The 16,663-nt window shown below is 42.6% G+C and overlaps 1 protein-coding gene across 1 annotated transcript in view; it reads left to right on the plus strand.

Moving 5' to 3' along the window:
• The window catches only part of shisa8 (shisa family member 8), a 55,796-nt gene extending 41,151 nt beyond the window's left edge, over positions 1–14,645 (plus strand). The window contains exons 2-4 of the mRNA XM_008110757.3: positions 6,717–6,844; positions 10,142–10,291; positions 11,926–14,645. Of these exons, the coding sequence (XP_008108964.1) occupies positions 6,717–6,844; positions 10,142–10,291; positions 11,926–12,299 (652 nt within the window). The 3' untranslated portion in view covers positions 12,300–14,645. The remainder of the gene's footprint in view (positions 1–6,716; positions 6,845–10,141; positions 10,292–11,925) is intronic.
• Positions 14,646–16,663: the final 2,018 nt, after the last annotated feature.

The raw sequence follows: 16,663 nt of genomic DNA on the forward strand, positions 1-16,663 counted from the left end.
GCTATGAAGCCTATGTGATTACATGGAAATTATTTTCATTGCTTACTCTCATGGCCTCATGAAAACCTGCTGTAGAAGGGACAAACATGAATGTTCCCATGCTTTCTTCACCTGAAACATTAGCTGTGTGAAATGCATCTGGCTGCTTTGCCAAGCTAACAATATTCTGGGGACCTTCCTGGAAATGCTAATAGACTTGCAGACAAGGTGCAGGGGTTATTCGTCCTCTGTATATCTTGCCTCCAGCACAATTCCTGGGAGCAGATAATTCCACCAGAACCAAGAGAGGCAGATATTATTACTCAGCTTACTTCCAGTCCCTCCTACCATAAGTCGCTGTTAATTATAGAGGGAGAGGGCCACCTAGAATCATAGAGTTGGCAGGGACCTCCAAGAGTCATCAGATCCAATCCCTTGTCAGTGCACGAATTCACAGCACAGAATCTGGATCTAAACCATGAAGGACTTTAAAGGTCATATAACCAACACTTTAGCTTCTGCCCAAAGATAGGCTGCTTTCCAGTGAAGTTTTTCAGCTGGGAAGAAATATCAATATAACTAGGAGCCTGGCCACAGGATTTTGGACCTGCTGAAGTTTCTGAACATTTTCCAAAGGCAGCCCCATGTAGAGGATGTTTCAGTAATCCAATGTCACTTGAGCCATTTCTGACATCTCCAGGAACAAGTACAGCTGGCAAATTAGTTTAAGCTGTGCAAACACAGTCCTGGCCACTGGGCATCCAGGCTCAGATAGAAGTCGAAGAGCATATCAAAGCAACAAGTATGAAATTTCAGGGGGAAATGTAACTTCATCCATCACAGGCCAAATCCTTATTCCCTGATCTGTTTTACGAGTGATACCTCTGTCTGTCTGGATTAGGTTTCAGTTTGTTCACCTTAATCCAGCGCATTACTGATAGCAAACATGGAGCTTGTACTGAAATGGCTTCCTTGGGTAAAGATTCTGGTGTTCCAGTGTCTTGAACACTCTAATCACTACACTTTGCTGACACTGTATGGTTATATATGTATTTGAGGGAATTACTTTCAAAAATAAGCAGATAACGAGAATATCTTTCCCTATCTTGTTTTTAAGTCTACTGACCAGCAATGAACTTAAAAATTGTATTTCCACCAAAATACTTATATCGTTCCTTTATACGCTAACAGGATGGGTTTAATTTAGTTCTTGTGGTTCCCTTAAGTATAAATCTCCCTTCTTTGGTTGGCACCCAGGGGCTTGCAGGACTACACGACAAGCTGTCTGTGCCGCTGTGTTACCCCAGGCGCCTGTGTGGGCACTGAGCTGTACATTTGCTGTTAGTATTGTTAGCCAATACTAGAATGCTCACTCCAGCTTCGGCTTAGTGGGAAACTTACAACTGTTTGGTCCACTGCCCCTAGTTATTTCCTGCTGCCCAGCGCTGCACATAATGAGGAATATAATCTTCACACAATGGCTCATTACAGTGAGGGTCTTGGCTGCAGCTCCAGCACCCCTCTTTGTGCAACTGCTTGTTACGTAGTACGGTACGAATAAACCAGCTTGCAAGTCAAGTGTCACTGGGTTTTTATAAATGCGCTGGCAGGATGTTTTCAATTTACATAGGAAAACAAACACATCAGAGTGTGAAATGATTGCCAGGTGTGATCCAATCCTTTTCCCCTCTCTTGCCACGCCCTGCTCTCCAAAAACAATATCCTTGTGCTGCGCTTTCAAGTTATCAGTAAAATTCTATGGCTTGTCTCTTGTTAGTGAGCTAGGATAGCATTATATCCAACTTATACTATTGTAGCCCACCTTTTTAGTCATTGTGGAGGTCAGGGTTCTTTAATGACCCTGCAACATAAAAAATCCTGCCGCAAACCCATATTTCAAGTGATGTACCTCTTGCCCTCTAAAACAGCCACTTCCATGTCAGAGTGGGGAGATCAGCACAGACATGTCCAGCTATTTTTTTGTCGCTGGACACTCTGGAAGGCCCAAGATCCCCATGAATGCTTGCTGTAGTACATCCAGCTACAGGAAGATAGTTGAACATGTCTCCAGGAGCCTCCCACTCTCAAAAAACTCAGAAGTGTCCATTTTGGGAGAAGGGTGCTTCACTTTAAATGTGGGGTTTGGGGTGTGGGAGTAGTAGGAGTCACGGCTATGGAAATATATCTATATGAAAGATATAGTACATCTCCTGGCACAGGATTCAAAAGCTATTTTTTCCAACCATGAAGTCCTTGTATCCTCAGCCATCATAGCCAGTAGCCAGGCTTCCAGAAGAAATGGTTTAAAAAGTAATTTTCCCAGTACAGTAGATTCTCACTTATCCAACACTTGCTTATCCAACGTTCTGGATTATCCAACGCATTTTTGTAGTCAATGTTTTCAATATATCATGATATTTTGGTGCTAAATTCATAAATACAGTAATTACTACATAGCATTACTGCATATTGAACTACTTTTTCTGCTAAATTTGTTGTCTAACATGATGTTTTGGTGCTTCATTTGTAAAATCATAACCTAATTTGATGTTTAATAGGCTTTTCCTTAATGACTCCTTATTATCCAACATATTCGCTTATCCAACATTCTGCCGGCCCATTTATGTTGGATAAGTGAGACTCTACTGTATTAATAAATCCAAAGTAATGAGAATGTAAAAAGAGTTCATGTGTGGTTAAGTGTGTGCATGTGTATATATAATACTCCTCCATGTCCTGCCCCCAATTTTGGTCTACCAGAAAGGAAAGAGATTTGCTGGAAAGACTCCATTCCTGAGGAAGAGCCGCTCAGTCCCATTTCTCATTTAGAAATGTCCCTTTGCATCAGCTAACAAAGAAATCGGATCATGAACTCCAGATTTTATTTTAGAATAAACAGAACAGTCCAGATTAGGATTAGGAAATAAAGCTGCTTCATCCCACCTCTCATACTGTTGTTATAGACTTATAATTCATGCTAAGAGACAGTAAATAGTTTCCATCCCATACCTACCATATGCAAAACTGGTTCAGTAGTATCACAGTGAAACTCATAATACTTATGACACAGAGCGGATATAGTGAGACATCAGGCAAAGCTCATAATATCTCTCTTGAGTCCCACTGTCATTCAATATGACCTGTAGTAGGAGTGACACATAACCTTCAACAGTGGCAAAGTATACAATGGAAAGTTTGGTTATTGTCGATTTATTTGGTGTGTGAATAAGCCTTCACATGTTCTGACCCATGGGGCATCTCTATATTTCACAATAAATGTGTCAGGGGAAAAACATGCATGCCAGTAGGCATGCCTTAAAACCACTGAAATTGTCCAGTTTGTTCAGGAATCACCCGCTAGGAAGCTAACACCATCTGGCTTCTTTCTGTGTTCATCTGCACGGAGACAGATCCATTTGTTATGAAATAGATGCTGGAGCTGCACTGTCCCTCACGCGTGCCCATTGGCCAGGAGCTCCTGGGAATCACAGAGATTTCCTCATGTTTCAAATGCAAATTTGAAACAAATGATAGATGTTCCAATATGAAGGTACTTGCATTGCACACTGAAGATATAAAAGAGATTGTGGGAAAGATATAAGAATCTGCAAAAGGTTGCATATAAGCAGGTCTGCTCTCTTATTCAGTGCCGAAGTATATCCCATGGTAAATGCTCCAAGGCTTTATCTTATCCTCTCTTTAAAATATATCACAAAAGTTACTGTCATTTTCTTGGCAGGCTATTCTGGATTTTCTGCAAGGAAAATCCAGGAAGTGCTATTTGGCATCTGATTGAGAATCCTGGTTTCATTACAAGTGATGTTACTGTTCTGTACTTTTCTCGGTAACTTATCTTTTATTTATCCTTTCATTGGCAGATCTTTTGCTTGATTTTCTTTTTTATTTGTTACAGTTCCTGTTTCTTCCATTTCTTCTAATCTGATACCTATCCGCAGTCTCCCTTTTTCTCAGCTTTCCTTTTCTTGCTTCTTATGGAATTGTTGCCCCATTGCTCCTAAAGTTGCAACTGTTCATGATTTGAGGGTTGTTGTATGTTTTCCGGGCTGTATGGCCATGTTCCAGAAGTATTCTCTCCTGACCCTTTGCCCACATCTATGGCAGGCATCCTCAGAGGTTGTGAGGTATGGAGAAACTAAGCTTAGTTTAGATGTGGGTGAAATGTCAGGAGAGAATACTTCTGGAACATGGCCATACAGCCATCAACCCTGTGATCCTGGCCATGAAAGCCTTCGACAACACATTGTTCATGATTTATTTCTCTCTAGATCTTTTCACCTTCTTGCTCTCACTAAAACCTGACTTCAGCTGCCCTCTACTTTGGAGGACTCTCTCCTTAAACAGGTCACTATGGGGATATTTATCTATTTATCGTGTCAGAAGTGAACCGAGGGTACAAGTTTATTTATTTATTTATTTATTTACAGTATTTATATTTCGCCCTTCTCACCCCAAAGGGGACTCAGAGCGGATCACATTGCACACATATAAGACAAACATTCAATGCCATAACATAGAACAGAGACAGAGACATACGTAGGCACGGACTGGCCTTGAACTCATGACCTCTTGGTCAGAGTGATTTGTTGCAGCTGGCTGCTATCCAGCCTGTGCCACAGCCCGGCCTAGTTTTAATGTATTTGAATGCATTTGAAAACACAAAGTTGTAATGTATTTGAAAACACAGTTTTTTTAAAAAAAAACTTGGCATCCTACTAAATGTCCTTTGACCAGTAGCTGGCCACTTGGAGTGCCTCTGATGTTGCTATAAGAAGGTTTTCCATTGTGCATGTGGCAGGGCTCAGACTGCATTGTAGCAGGTGGTCAGTGGTTTGCTCTTCTCCACACTCACATGTCGCGGACTCCACTTTGTAGCTCCATTTCTTAAGGTTGGCTCTGTATCTCGTGGTGCCTGAGTGCAGTCGATTCAGTGCCTTCCAAGACAGTCTTCCTTGTGCCCAGGAGGATAGGAGAGATAGGGAAGATAGGGAGTGTCTTGTATTATCGACCTTGACGGTTCTCAACCTTTGGCCCTTCAAAGGTGTTTTGGACTTCAGCTCCCACAATTCCTAATCAGCTGCAAGGAATTGTGGGAGCTGAAGTCCAAAATCAACTAAAGTTGAGAACTATTGAGCTTATTCTGTTCCTGCTTTCTTCCTTTCCACAAACACATACTTTCTCTTCTTTGGAGGCCCATGCTGTGACTCTTTTCTTCTTTGCACCTTCAGATTGTTGTCATTTATCATCTACTTGGCCCATTTTCAACTTTTGTTTCTGATTTTGATTCTTGGCTGACCCTCTCAGGTGACATCCCTACTCTTATTATGGGTGATTTAAATATTCACGTGGATGACTCCAAAGATCCTACTGCCTTAAGTTTTCTTTCTTTATTGTCCTCTTTTGGACTCGAGCTTTGTTCTGATTCATCCACACACTCCCTTGGCCATTGTCTTATTCTTATTAAGAATGGTTCTATCTCTTGTTTTTCCGTTACTGACTTTCCTTTGTCTGATCATCATCTTGCTTCTTTTGCACTTGTTCATAATCCACCTCCGCAGTATTCTGTTGCTGACTCCTTTCAATAGCTTCACTCAGTTAATTCTGAAGCCATTATCACAGGTCTCTTCTCTGTCTTTTGATTTGTCTACACTTGCAAAGTAAATCAGGTACAATTCAAAGTATTTTTCTTTGGAGCTGCTTGGATTCTCCCTAGCTCTATGTTTACTTACAATACACTGCACTGACATTTTACCTTCCCAAATTCAGATAGGGACCACTTTGTTTTCTCTTTCCCATCAGAACTGCAACCCACTCTTCTGCTGAGACCAACAGTAAGGAGAAAGATCAGGGCCTCACCTTTTAAAAGACAAATAAGTTTTGTTTTTCTCTTTCCTCTTTTACCTTCCTTGCCAAATGCCTCTATGGAGAAGCTCTGCTTGTGAAGTTGCTTACTCTGATGTCAGAACAGGGTGAGCATGAGATCAATAGTGTGGAGATCAATCAGATATATAGAAAAAAACATATGTGGGAGAAAAAACTCTAGACCTATAAGATGAAAAAATAAGCAAGCACCTCTCCAAGCTGAAAAATAAAGGAGTGGATACCCCCTCTAATTAGCAATTTTCTGGAAACACAACATAAGATATGTGGTTACGGGTTCTGGAGAAAATTAACAATAATAATGAAAATACTCTTTAAAAATCACTCATGCAAGAGGTTTAAATGAAGATTTCAATGTACAGTCCTTAATGTGAAGATAATGGTATATACACAAGAAGCTAACTGATCCAACACTTGGGTAATTACATCGAATAGCATTGTGGCCAATTCCAGCGGAAATCATTGGTTCCTTTCTCCTGACCACCTGGGATTATGTATAAATAATAGACAATGGTCGTCTCTAGTTCTTTTTTGCCTTTTGGTCCAATTCTATGCAGAGTAATTCATACAGTTCCAGAATTTTCTATTTAAAGGTATGCTCTTGGTCATGTAGAACTATGTAATGTTTATATTTTTCAAGAATATTGCTAATTTTGTGTTGTCACTTATAATATGCTTAATGTAATTATATTTGTTGGCCTGAAGAATGTCAACTTGATAGATGACGGAATGCATTAGAGTTCTTACAAAAATAAGAAATAAACAAGTGGCCATCAATCAGCATCCTTTTTGTTTGCTCATAATGGTGTTGCTTCGATCCCCTTCTCATCCTTTTCTAGGACACTAACAGATCTCCTGAAGCAGCCGGGACACGGTCCATCTGATCTCTTGCCTGATGGCCACATTGGCAGTGTGCAGGTCCAGATAACTGATGGCCTTTCTCGCGGATCCCCCAGGAATGGCACCGGTAAGATAATAACTCCCTACAAGGTCATCACTGCATGTTTGCTACTACCCCGCAATGTTCCCACAATGTGGAATAGTGGCAACGTACCATCATGATAACTAACAGCATCACACAGCTGCTGGCATCATGCAAGTGCAATACTTCAGGTGTACAAAAGGCCACACTTTTGGGTGGGTGTAACAACTCTACTTTCCCACTCTGCGGCTTCTCCCTTTTTTCCCTTTTTATTTTGAAGGCATTTTATGTTGGCCTAGAGAGAATTTTATTGTGAGGAGACACTGGCTATCTCAAGCCAATGACAGCAAAAGCAGAGTTCCACTTGCAGAATAGTTGCATATATTTTTGAGCATTAATCTTCACAGAATAGTGTGCAAATAGGCATGTGCTTGTGATGCCAATGCATTGTGCCATTTGATTGAAATGGAAAAGACAACATCATACAATGCACAAAATTAGAGTAAGCTACATGGTGTTTGACTACAGCTCCAAGAATACCTAACCATAGTGGCTGGAACTTCTGGAGCTAATGTCCAACAACATTTATGGATGCAAAGTTTGGACCTATTTGGTAAGAGGTGTATGATAAGGCCCTTTATAATTAGGTGCAGGCTATTTGAAAGACTATCATTTCACATAAGCCTGCCTGGGGAGCCTTCCAACCTTTGAGGAGGGCTTTCTCTCAATTCCACCAGCTTCATGTCTGGCGAGGAGATGGGAGAGAGCCTTCTTGGCTTTTCCTTGGCCATAGACCTTGCTTCCGAGGGAATCTCAATTGCCCCCATTTTCCTGCACACATACACATACCTTTTCATAGCAGACAAAGACTTTTGTATTTAAATAATTTCCAGCTTTTAGCTAGTTCCAGTGAAATGTGCTGCGTTTAAATGTGTTTCAATTTTTAAATTAATGTTTTGATTATACTGTTGCTTTTAAATGTTTGCATTATATAGTCCTTTAGCTATATTTTAGCTGCAATCTGCAAGAGACATGTGGGAAATTTATTAAGATAAAAACCGCATAGATGCACAATATCTTTTGAGCCGCAGCTTTAGAAAGCATCATTATGGAAATATCCTTTGTCTTTCTGGTGACACTCGACTCTTGGCTTCTTTTTTGCTGTCATACGCTGACATATTTACCCCTGTAGAAATGGATATCAAATGCATAATTAACAGACAGTCCTTAGACACACACACACAGTGAAGAGCATTTTCTCAGAGGGACAATGGGAAGCAATAGCTCTTTGCCTGAATCCAGCTCAGCCGCTGTCCTTGGGGTGTGGGCACTAGAGAGGGGCAGTGGGATTTCTCTAGCGAGGGGGAAGGCAGCTGGTTATTGTGGGGGCAGATCATCTCTGGCCCCCTGCTTTGCTGCATGACAAGGTGTGAATCATTCACAGTTTTTGTGTGTGTGTCTCAGGAGTGACTTGAGAAACTGCAAGTCGCTTCTGGTGTGAGAGAATTGGCTGTCTGCAAGAACTCCCAGATGTTTTACCATCCTGTGGGAGGTAAACATTCCCAGATGTTTCACCATCCTGCTCTCATGTCCCTGCATGGGAAGCTAGAGCTGACAGACGAGAGCTCACCTCCACTCCCTGGATTCAAACCGCCAACATTTCGGTCAGCAGTCCTGCTGGCACAAGGGTTTAACTCATTGCATCACTGGAGGCAATTACAGTGTAACCATGAGAACAGGGCATTTCCAGATGTACCACCATCTATATATATAAAAGGGTAATGAAATTTCGGCCTAGGACAAAACAACAAAACTACACATCCCAGAAACACTAAACTTGGCAGCACAACCCCTCATCCATGCCTCTATGTTCATACAACAAAAAGCTGCAGCTACTCCAGAAAACAGCCAGGCTTTGAGACTGCAAGGCTATTCCACCTGGCCAATAAAGGATTCCCATAAGCCACAGCAACGCGTAGCCGGGCAAAGCTAGTATAAATATAAAGGCACAGACTTTCCCCCAAAACTTGTACAATTCTGCCTTAACTGTAAAAGGAAGGGAGGGGCCGGCAGATAAAGGAGCATCTATCTTTTCTCTGATTTTTGTGGAGTGGAGTGGAGTTGGGGGGGGGGGATGGTTTGCTACTGTTTCTCTTGTTTCCTTTGTACTGTGACTCAGTTCTGCCTTGGGCAGAGCAAGTGCTGCTGTCTCCTCCTCTCTCGTTTGCCCATGACACTTGTCCCAGTTTAAATACAGATTTCCTCGCTCCTTCTTCTCTCTTTCTCCCTCAGAGTGCCCCCTCCCCATCACCTTTGAACATTGTTTAACTGAAGTAAGAGCTGATAAGTGTCATTTGCTCAAGGGGCTGGAGGATGAAATCTGAGCTGTAACCACATGGACAGCCACAGCCACGAGTATTATTATTTACTTCTAACACAGTCATGCTTCAGATGCCTAATTAGGGCTTGGACGGCTTACCGCATGTGCTTCGTAAACTCACGGCTCCTGCCCTAAAGGTTTCACCACTCAGCTCTCAGCCAGTGTCAGGTGGAGGAGATTTAGGTGGGGATGGAGTGCTACAACATAAAAGCATGTTAATGTAGCCGGGCAATCTTCCTTTATTCAAGAAGCCACTTGTTATTCTGCATTTTAATGAATCCCGGAGAATTTTGGAGAGTAGAAAAGGCCTCTGATGCACAAAGACTTTAGAAAACTTCAGTTCCTTTCTTTTTGTTATTTTTCTTTCTTCTTTTTAAACTATTGTTTGATAAACTCTGACATTTTAAGGCCAAATAGGCATGATATTTTCGTCACATGCCTTGGCCTTGTGTGCTTCATTTTTCTTTAATTCATAGCTAGGGGATAGAATCAAATAAGGGCCATAGCATTGAACAGGGCGCTGGCTCACCACAGTCCCAAGGCTGTAATCTCACAAAACATCAATGCACATTTACACAAATGCACACACATATACACCTTTTGTTTTCAGTACTCTGTTTTAGAGGTGGGACTCACGTGATGTCAGTGTTGTAGGACTCTGGAGACCAGTGCTGAAATCCCCATTCAGCTATGGAGATCCATTGGGTGACCTTGGGCAAGTTACGCTCTCTCAGTCTTACAGAAATTCAATGGAAAACTTTCTCTAAATAAATCATGCCAAGAAAACACATGACTAGGGAAGCAGCTTGAAGTTGGAAATTCTAATCCCTCTAAATTACAGTTGTATCAAGTTGTAAATCAATTGTTTAGTAGCTTCCATCCTGCACCACAAAAAAGTGTATTTGGAGAAAGGTGAGTGTGAATATATTAGGTCTTTCTCAACTATCGTTTTCTGCTTCCAGACAAGAACAACCTGAACAATGCCATAATCAACCCTTCCACAATCCCACAGATTGGGCGGCCGCATTCACACAACAACCGGCTGCAGATGGCAACCACCATACCCCACCAGGCGCCAGACTACACCAAGTACGCAACTCTCAAGGCTGTAGGTAGGTATCACCCTTCTCCAAGACCCACCGAGTGCATTGAAGTCAAGGTGTGCTCCTGGACTGCTGAGAAAACTCCCTTGGTTCAGCATCTTGAACCTTTCTCTCCCGGCACACACCCACGTATCCCAAATGCCACGCACAAGGTGATATCACTGCATTGTTGCTGACATTCCCTGGTCCCAGGTTGTAGCTGCTGGATTTCACTAAAACCGAAGGGAGGGGATCAGATGAGAAGAGAAGAGATGGGGACAATAGCAATTATAGAAATGAAAAACACCTGCTAGAACTAAAATGTAGCAATTTTAGAGAGATGAAAAAGGCATGAAAAAGGAGGGGGGGTATAGAGGGCAAACTCAGTATGCTTTTAAGCCCAACTGTAGTGGGGGTGTTGAATTCAGAGCAGATGACTAACAGCTATTCAGAAAAACAATTTAACGTGTATTAGTTGCCCTTTAACACATATTAATCACCCCATTACGCACATGAAGGAGTGGGTTTTTCTTCACTCTTTTCAAGTTTTACGAGAATTAAGCCATGGGTGGTTAACTCACGGCAGGGATGGCACAGATTGTACAGGCAGCAGTTAGTTGTCATGTCATTGGTAAAGGAGTGGGGAGCGGGGACTTAGATGTGGCATAACATAGTAATATAACATGCACAGCCTTTCTGATGAAGCATGACTGGTTTTTAAATTAACCCTAGCACTATGATGACCACAGGAGACACAAAGATCAGAGGTTCTTTTGGAACTACAACTCCCACTCTTAACTGGCACATGTCTCATGGTCAGAAAAAATTCCATTTAAATCAGGGGTGGGCAACTGTGGTGGGTCCAGGGACAATTTTCTGCCCCTGAGAACCTTTGAGGACTACATTGGTCAAAGATGCCCCAAAATGAAAAACAGATGTGGACAGAAGTGTCCTTCTGGTTTTGAAATAAGCAAGAGGTTTCTCTTACAGACAAAAAGAGAGAGCAAGGCATACAGACAGTATAGGGGGAAACTGCTATCTCCAGGAGTGAAATCCCATCCCCAGAGTCAGACACATAAGTCAATTAACACTTTGAGGAGACCACAGAAAGGTTAACTTGGGAGATCTAGAGGACTCAAGGGTCGGATAAACAACCTTGGAGAGTCTTATATGGCCCAAGGTCACACTTCGTTTATCCCTGATTTAAATGAAAGCCATGTACCAGATATCCGTGTATGAAGAGTTTTATATGCAGTGGTGGGAGGGAGATAAAATTTGTTTAAAGTTGTGGCAGCTTCTAGTTTTGGTAATAACAAACTATTTCAGCCCCGATGTAATTAAATTCCACATTATCCCTTTTATAATTCGTATTTACTCTACATAAAATTTATACATTTGTTGGCAGGATAGAGCTAATCTGGTTCTATTGGCTTTCTGCCGTTCATCGTTTACATGGAAGGCAAGATAAACTAGAGAGGCCACTCACATCCTTAATCATCTCCTGTGTTACATACAATGAACGCAAACCGTGAAAGCATTTAATGTTAAACTATAAAAGAGCAGTTGAGAAAAGAAGTGGCTGCGAGCAGAGCTATTGCAGGCTGATGATGACTTATGAACGTTTGTCCTTCATGTTCTGCCCTGTTCCATGTGTTCCCTTCTAGAAAGCGCACCTGAGGAATTCTACAAGAGGTTTCCTGTGATGGACCTGCCACCCTCAGGCAATCTGCCCTTTGCTTCCTTGACCCTCCATCAGAAAGACATCCCAGCTTTTCAAGACGGCTGTGCTCTGATCGGCTTGGCAACGCCAGGACAGAAGTCCAAGGTGGGGAAATCCAATGCCCACACCTTGGCAACCAGCCCTGCCTTCAAAGGAGGCTGGGACGCCAGCCACCCTGACTTTCGACGACAGGCTTACATCACCAAGCGCCAGTTCAGTATTGAGAAGCTGCCGGAGGTCTTTAGCCAAACACCCACCCACTATACCCACCAACAGCGCCCCTTTTCCACCAACAGCAAGACAGAGGTGACTGTTTAGGCAGGACTTGTCTCTCATGTGCTCCCTTTGCTTTAAAATCTTGAAGCAGCCTGCCAGGTGGGCAATGGCCTGGCCAAGCTGCTCCCCTCTCAACACTGGCACTGCCAGGTTCTGTGTGGGAGCTAGGATAGTCTTTAAGAAGGACAAACGGCCACAGGAACTGAGAAGCCACCCGAGGCTACTAACTGAACTTTCCCATTTAGCGTGGCCTTCTGTCTTTAGCATCCCAACAGAACTTGGCCAGCATGCATGGTGAAACCGGCATGCATGTTGCCCTATGATTCAATGCACGCCTGCTGTTTCTGACTCACTTCTTCATCCCATCCTACCGCTCCCAGGGGAGTCAGCATCAGCAAGAAACCTGGACAACGCCACTAATATTCTGCATGGAGCGGGAAGGGATAATATGTTTGGTTCCAGCCTTCCAGCAATGATGACCATGAGCAGCGAGAGAAGACAAACGGTTGCAATAAGTTACCAGTGTATTGTGTGTGACCATTTGCCCTATGTTACATTTCTCCTCTGCCTTTCCTCGCAGTTAAACAAATGCAAAAAAAGAAAGAAGAGAAAACCAAAAAAGGTCAGGGGCATTAAAAATGGAAGAAGAAACACACTGTTCAAAGGGGGACTGTTAAGGAATGAAAGAAAAAAAATGCAGACTACCTTTCATACTGAGCTTAGTCCCTTCTTTGTCCGGCAAACATCTCAGTTTCAGTTCCTTGTTGCATATAAATCCACCATGCTACCAAGATGCTCTGTTGTCCACCAGGAACCATTGCTGTGGGCCATACATACAACGACTTGACCCCGTGTTGAGGAAATTGGGTGCTTTGCTACAGAGGGGATATTTCCCACCAGACTGTGAAGGTCTTGGAGTGTAGCCACAGTGTGCACAAATGTGCTTGTGTGAGAGAGTAGATGTTTGCTCAATCTGCATACCTCATTTGTGACATACTCCATGGAGCCTTTTTCTGTAAACATTTCAGCCACAGGCTGGAAAGTTCATTTCACTATTAAGGGCTTGGTCTGATATCAGAAGAACCAAAGTGAGGGGTATTTGTGCTTTAGTGCTAGATTCGGAGAACACTTTTTATTTAACACTTAATAGGAAACAAGCAAGCTGGCTCTTCCTGCATTTCTCTGTTCACCCATCACCACATCTTTCTTGTGACTGTCTGGCAAAGAAACAAAGGCAACATCTTCTGCTGCTTGGTTGGCTGGAACTGTAGTCATGCTTTTACACATCATAGCTCATTGTGAAAAGGTATCTCCTCTTTGTACCTAATTCTTGCTCATTAGCATATACAATTGGATCATATTTTATATAGTATAACCAGAGAATGTCCAACTCAATGGGTGCTTACTTGTAATGCCAACCAGATGAAACAGTAGTGTGTGGCTATGGATTGAGCTGTCATTTGGTCTGCATCTTAATGCTCTTCCCTGTTTTTCGCTTACCAGGAGTCTTGCCTCCTCCTTGCAGCAGGAGACTGCCAAGCAGAGGAATGTGTCACTGGAGATCCCCGTTATGTTTCCAAACAAAGTATAACCTTATAAATAACATAGCTAATGATGTAGAAATTTACAGAGCTTGGTTGACACAGCAGCACATGACTTCTGCTAGGCAATGAATGGGCCACAGGCAAATGAGCTATTTCTCATCCATGGGTGTAGGGCAACAGCTCACTGGGGATCTCTCTGTCAAATATTATAATCTATGGAAGTCAGACTGTGGGAAGTTCAGGGCAGAGTCTCCACCAAACCCAAACTATCCTTAAAGGTGCAACAAAATAGACAGTTATGGGGGAAAGAGAAGGGGGGTGAGACTATTATTTAGTTGTAGGAAGAAACAGAGGATCATCCAACTGTTCTCTTTTCAACTTGCTGTTTTAGACATGATAAGAATAATATTGCCACCCAGATATTGTTTCCTGTGATAATGTTCTCTCATGCTTTCAAATCTGATTTTTCCAGTGCCCTTCATAGGCATTCACTGTATTCGTTGTTTTCTGATGTCGGCCTATTTTTTTCCCATAAGGTAGGTGTGGAAATCATGAGAGCCTCCAGATATTGTTGGATTTCAACTCCTCTTTATTGTTTATGTTGGAAAAGGGCTGCTGGGGGTTGTAGTCCAACATCTGGAGGGTCGCGTGGTTCCCCAGACCTGCTGTATCTCTGGCTTGGTTTGTACCACACAGTTGTATGTGTGCCACTTATGTGACATGGAAGATATCTGGATATCTGTTTGGAACCTATATTATTATTTATGTATATATCTATATTTGTAACTGTATGTATTAAGAAGGTAAAACAAAAGCAAAAATGGACCAAAAGGTCAATCCCACAGTTGTGCAGTGGTGATTCTAAGCACATGAAGAAGACGACATTGACGTACAGACAGCCAAAGCGCTTCTACTGGGATGTGATTAGCTTCTTTTGGAGACAACCATCCTAACTAATTGAGGTAAAACAATCACTTCTAAAAATGGCTGTAAAATTTTAAGGTAACTACAGGTAAAGTGACTACATAATCTGGGCCTACAGTTACAGTGAATGAAACGGCCGCCTCACACAGTGGATGTTCCAGGGCAGGGAATGCCTACAAGGATTTGAAAGATCTAGTTGACACAAGGTGTACTCCGCACCTATTAAACAAAACTGCTGACCTTAGGCCAGCAGTAGAAGTCATGCAACCTTCTAGACCAGGCCTGTACAACCTGTGGACCTCCAGGTGTTTTGGACTTCAGCTCCCAGAATTCTTGACCATTGGACAAACTGGCTAGGGTTTCTGGGTGTTGGAGTCCCAAACACCTGGAGGGTCACAGGTTGGCCAGAAGGACCAGAAGGGAGACCAATGTAGCAGTTCTCTGGAATATACTACATTCTGGCCTTTCATATTCTCCTCTCATTTGATACCCATTTGCATGGCTGTCTCCGCAAGTGCGTCATAACATCAATCAGATTGTTTAGTATGAGATGAAGGACATATAATTACATATGAATGAATAGCTACACTTTTCAATGGCCAACACTCCTTATCCCAATCAGTCTTAGAATCGCTCTGTGTGCAAGGCCAATATTATCTTCATGCTGCAAATGGGTCTCCAAAGGAAATAAAAGCTGAAAGAACAATGGCTACATTAAGGAATGAACTGTTAGTGGCTTCAATGAGAAATCAGCCAGCAAGATGATTCTTTCAGTTTTATGTTCAACCACTTTCATGTCAAAATTTGTGGAAAAAAACAGGTTAGAAAATTTTCTAAATAATTCAAAACACCTGCCAGTACATACATATTCAGCTTCACATTTGAAGGTTTGCCATATAAGCTCTTCATTATGTCTCACCATATCAGTTCCTAAGGTCAAAGGAACTTGGCAATGAATATATTTTACACTCAGTGCTACACACCTAACAGTTCACATTCCTGCGGGTAGCAAAGAGTTCTCACTCTGACCTATCATTTTGATGGACTGGAGGTAAGCCTGATTTATGATAAATGGAGCACAAACTGTCAGGAGACAGCTTGATTAATCTAAAACACCTTTGCCAGTAATTATTGAATAAACAGAGGTGTAGTGAAAGTGTATGCACACTCGGTAAAGACTTCTGTGACCTACTGCTTCAAAAAAGATCTCCATTCTTGCCTATACGAAATCCACAAAAAGGGCAAGAGGCCAAAGACTCTCTTCCATTACTAATCATCAGCAACCACAGCATCCAGAAGACTCCAGAAGCAACTCAGGTTGCTCCTGACACACACAAAAAAAGCATCCACAACCATCACCATCAAGAAAAGACGGGCACAGGACCTTGTCCTGTTATAAAGTAGGCTCATGAAGGAAACAGAACTAGGCAGGGGATTATTCAGGCCAGGAGCAGCTGGGGTGCAGCTTTTGTAGCCAATTTCAAACTTGGTGTCAGGTCTGCTTCTTCACAAGTAGCATTCAGAGATGTGCCCTTGCTGTGTGCCTTAAAGCCATTTCAAACTTATGGCAACTCACAATATTTTCTGAGGCTGAAAGTTTATGAGTCTCCCAAGGTCATCCACTGAGCTTCCTTCCTTACTTACTTAATTACTTAGGTGATCCCTCATAGGCTGAGGATGATGGTCCTCCAGTTATAGGGTCTTGGGGGGGGGGGTGTCCGCAGTTGGCTGAAGAGACCTATTCTTGATCTGCATATTCTCCCGCAGTGAGGACATCGGTTTCCAGGTGGAAGGCGGTCCCAGTCAGGGTTGGCTTGACACTCCTTCCTCTTGGCACGTTTCTCCCTTAAGCCCTCCATTTGTGCCTCTCCGAACTCTGCAGTACTGCTGGTCACAGCTGACCTCCAATTAGAGCGCTCAAGCGCCAGGGCTTCCCAG

This window comes from Anolis carolinensis, chromosome 5 (genome assembly GCF_035594765.1).
Source record: "Anolis carolinensis isolate JA03-04 chromosome 5, rAnoCar3.1.pri, whole genome shotgun sequence".
NCBI lineage: Eukaryota > Metazoa > Chordata > Lepidosauria > Squamata > Dactyloidae > Anolis > Anolis carolinensis.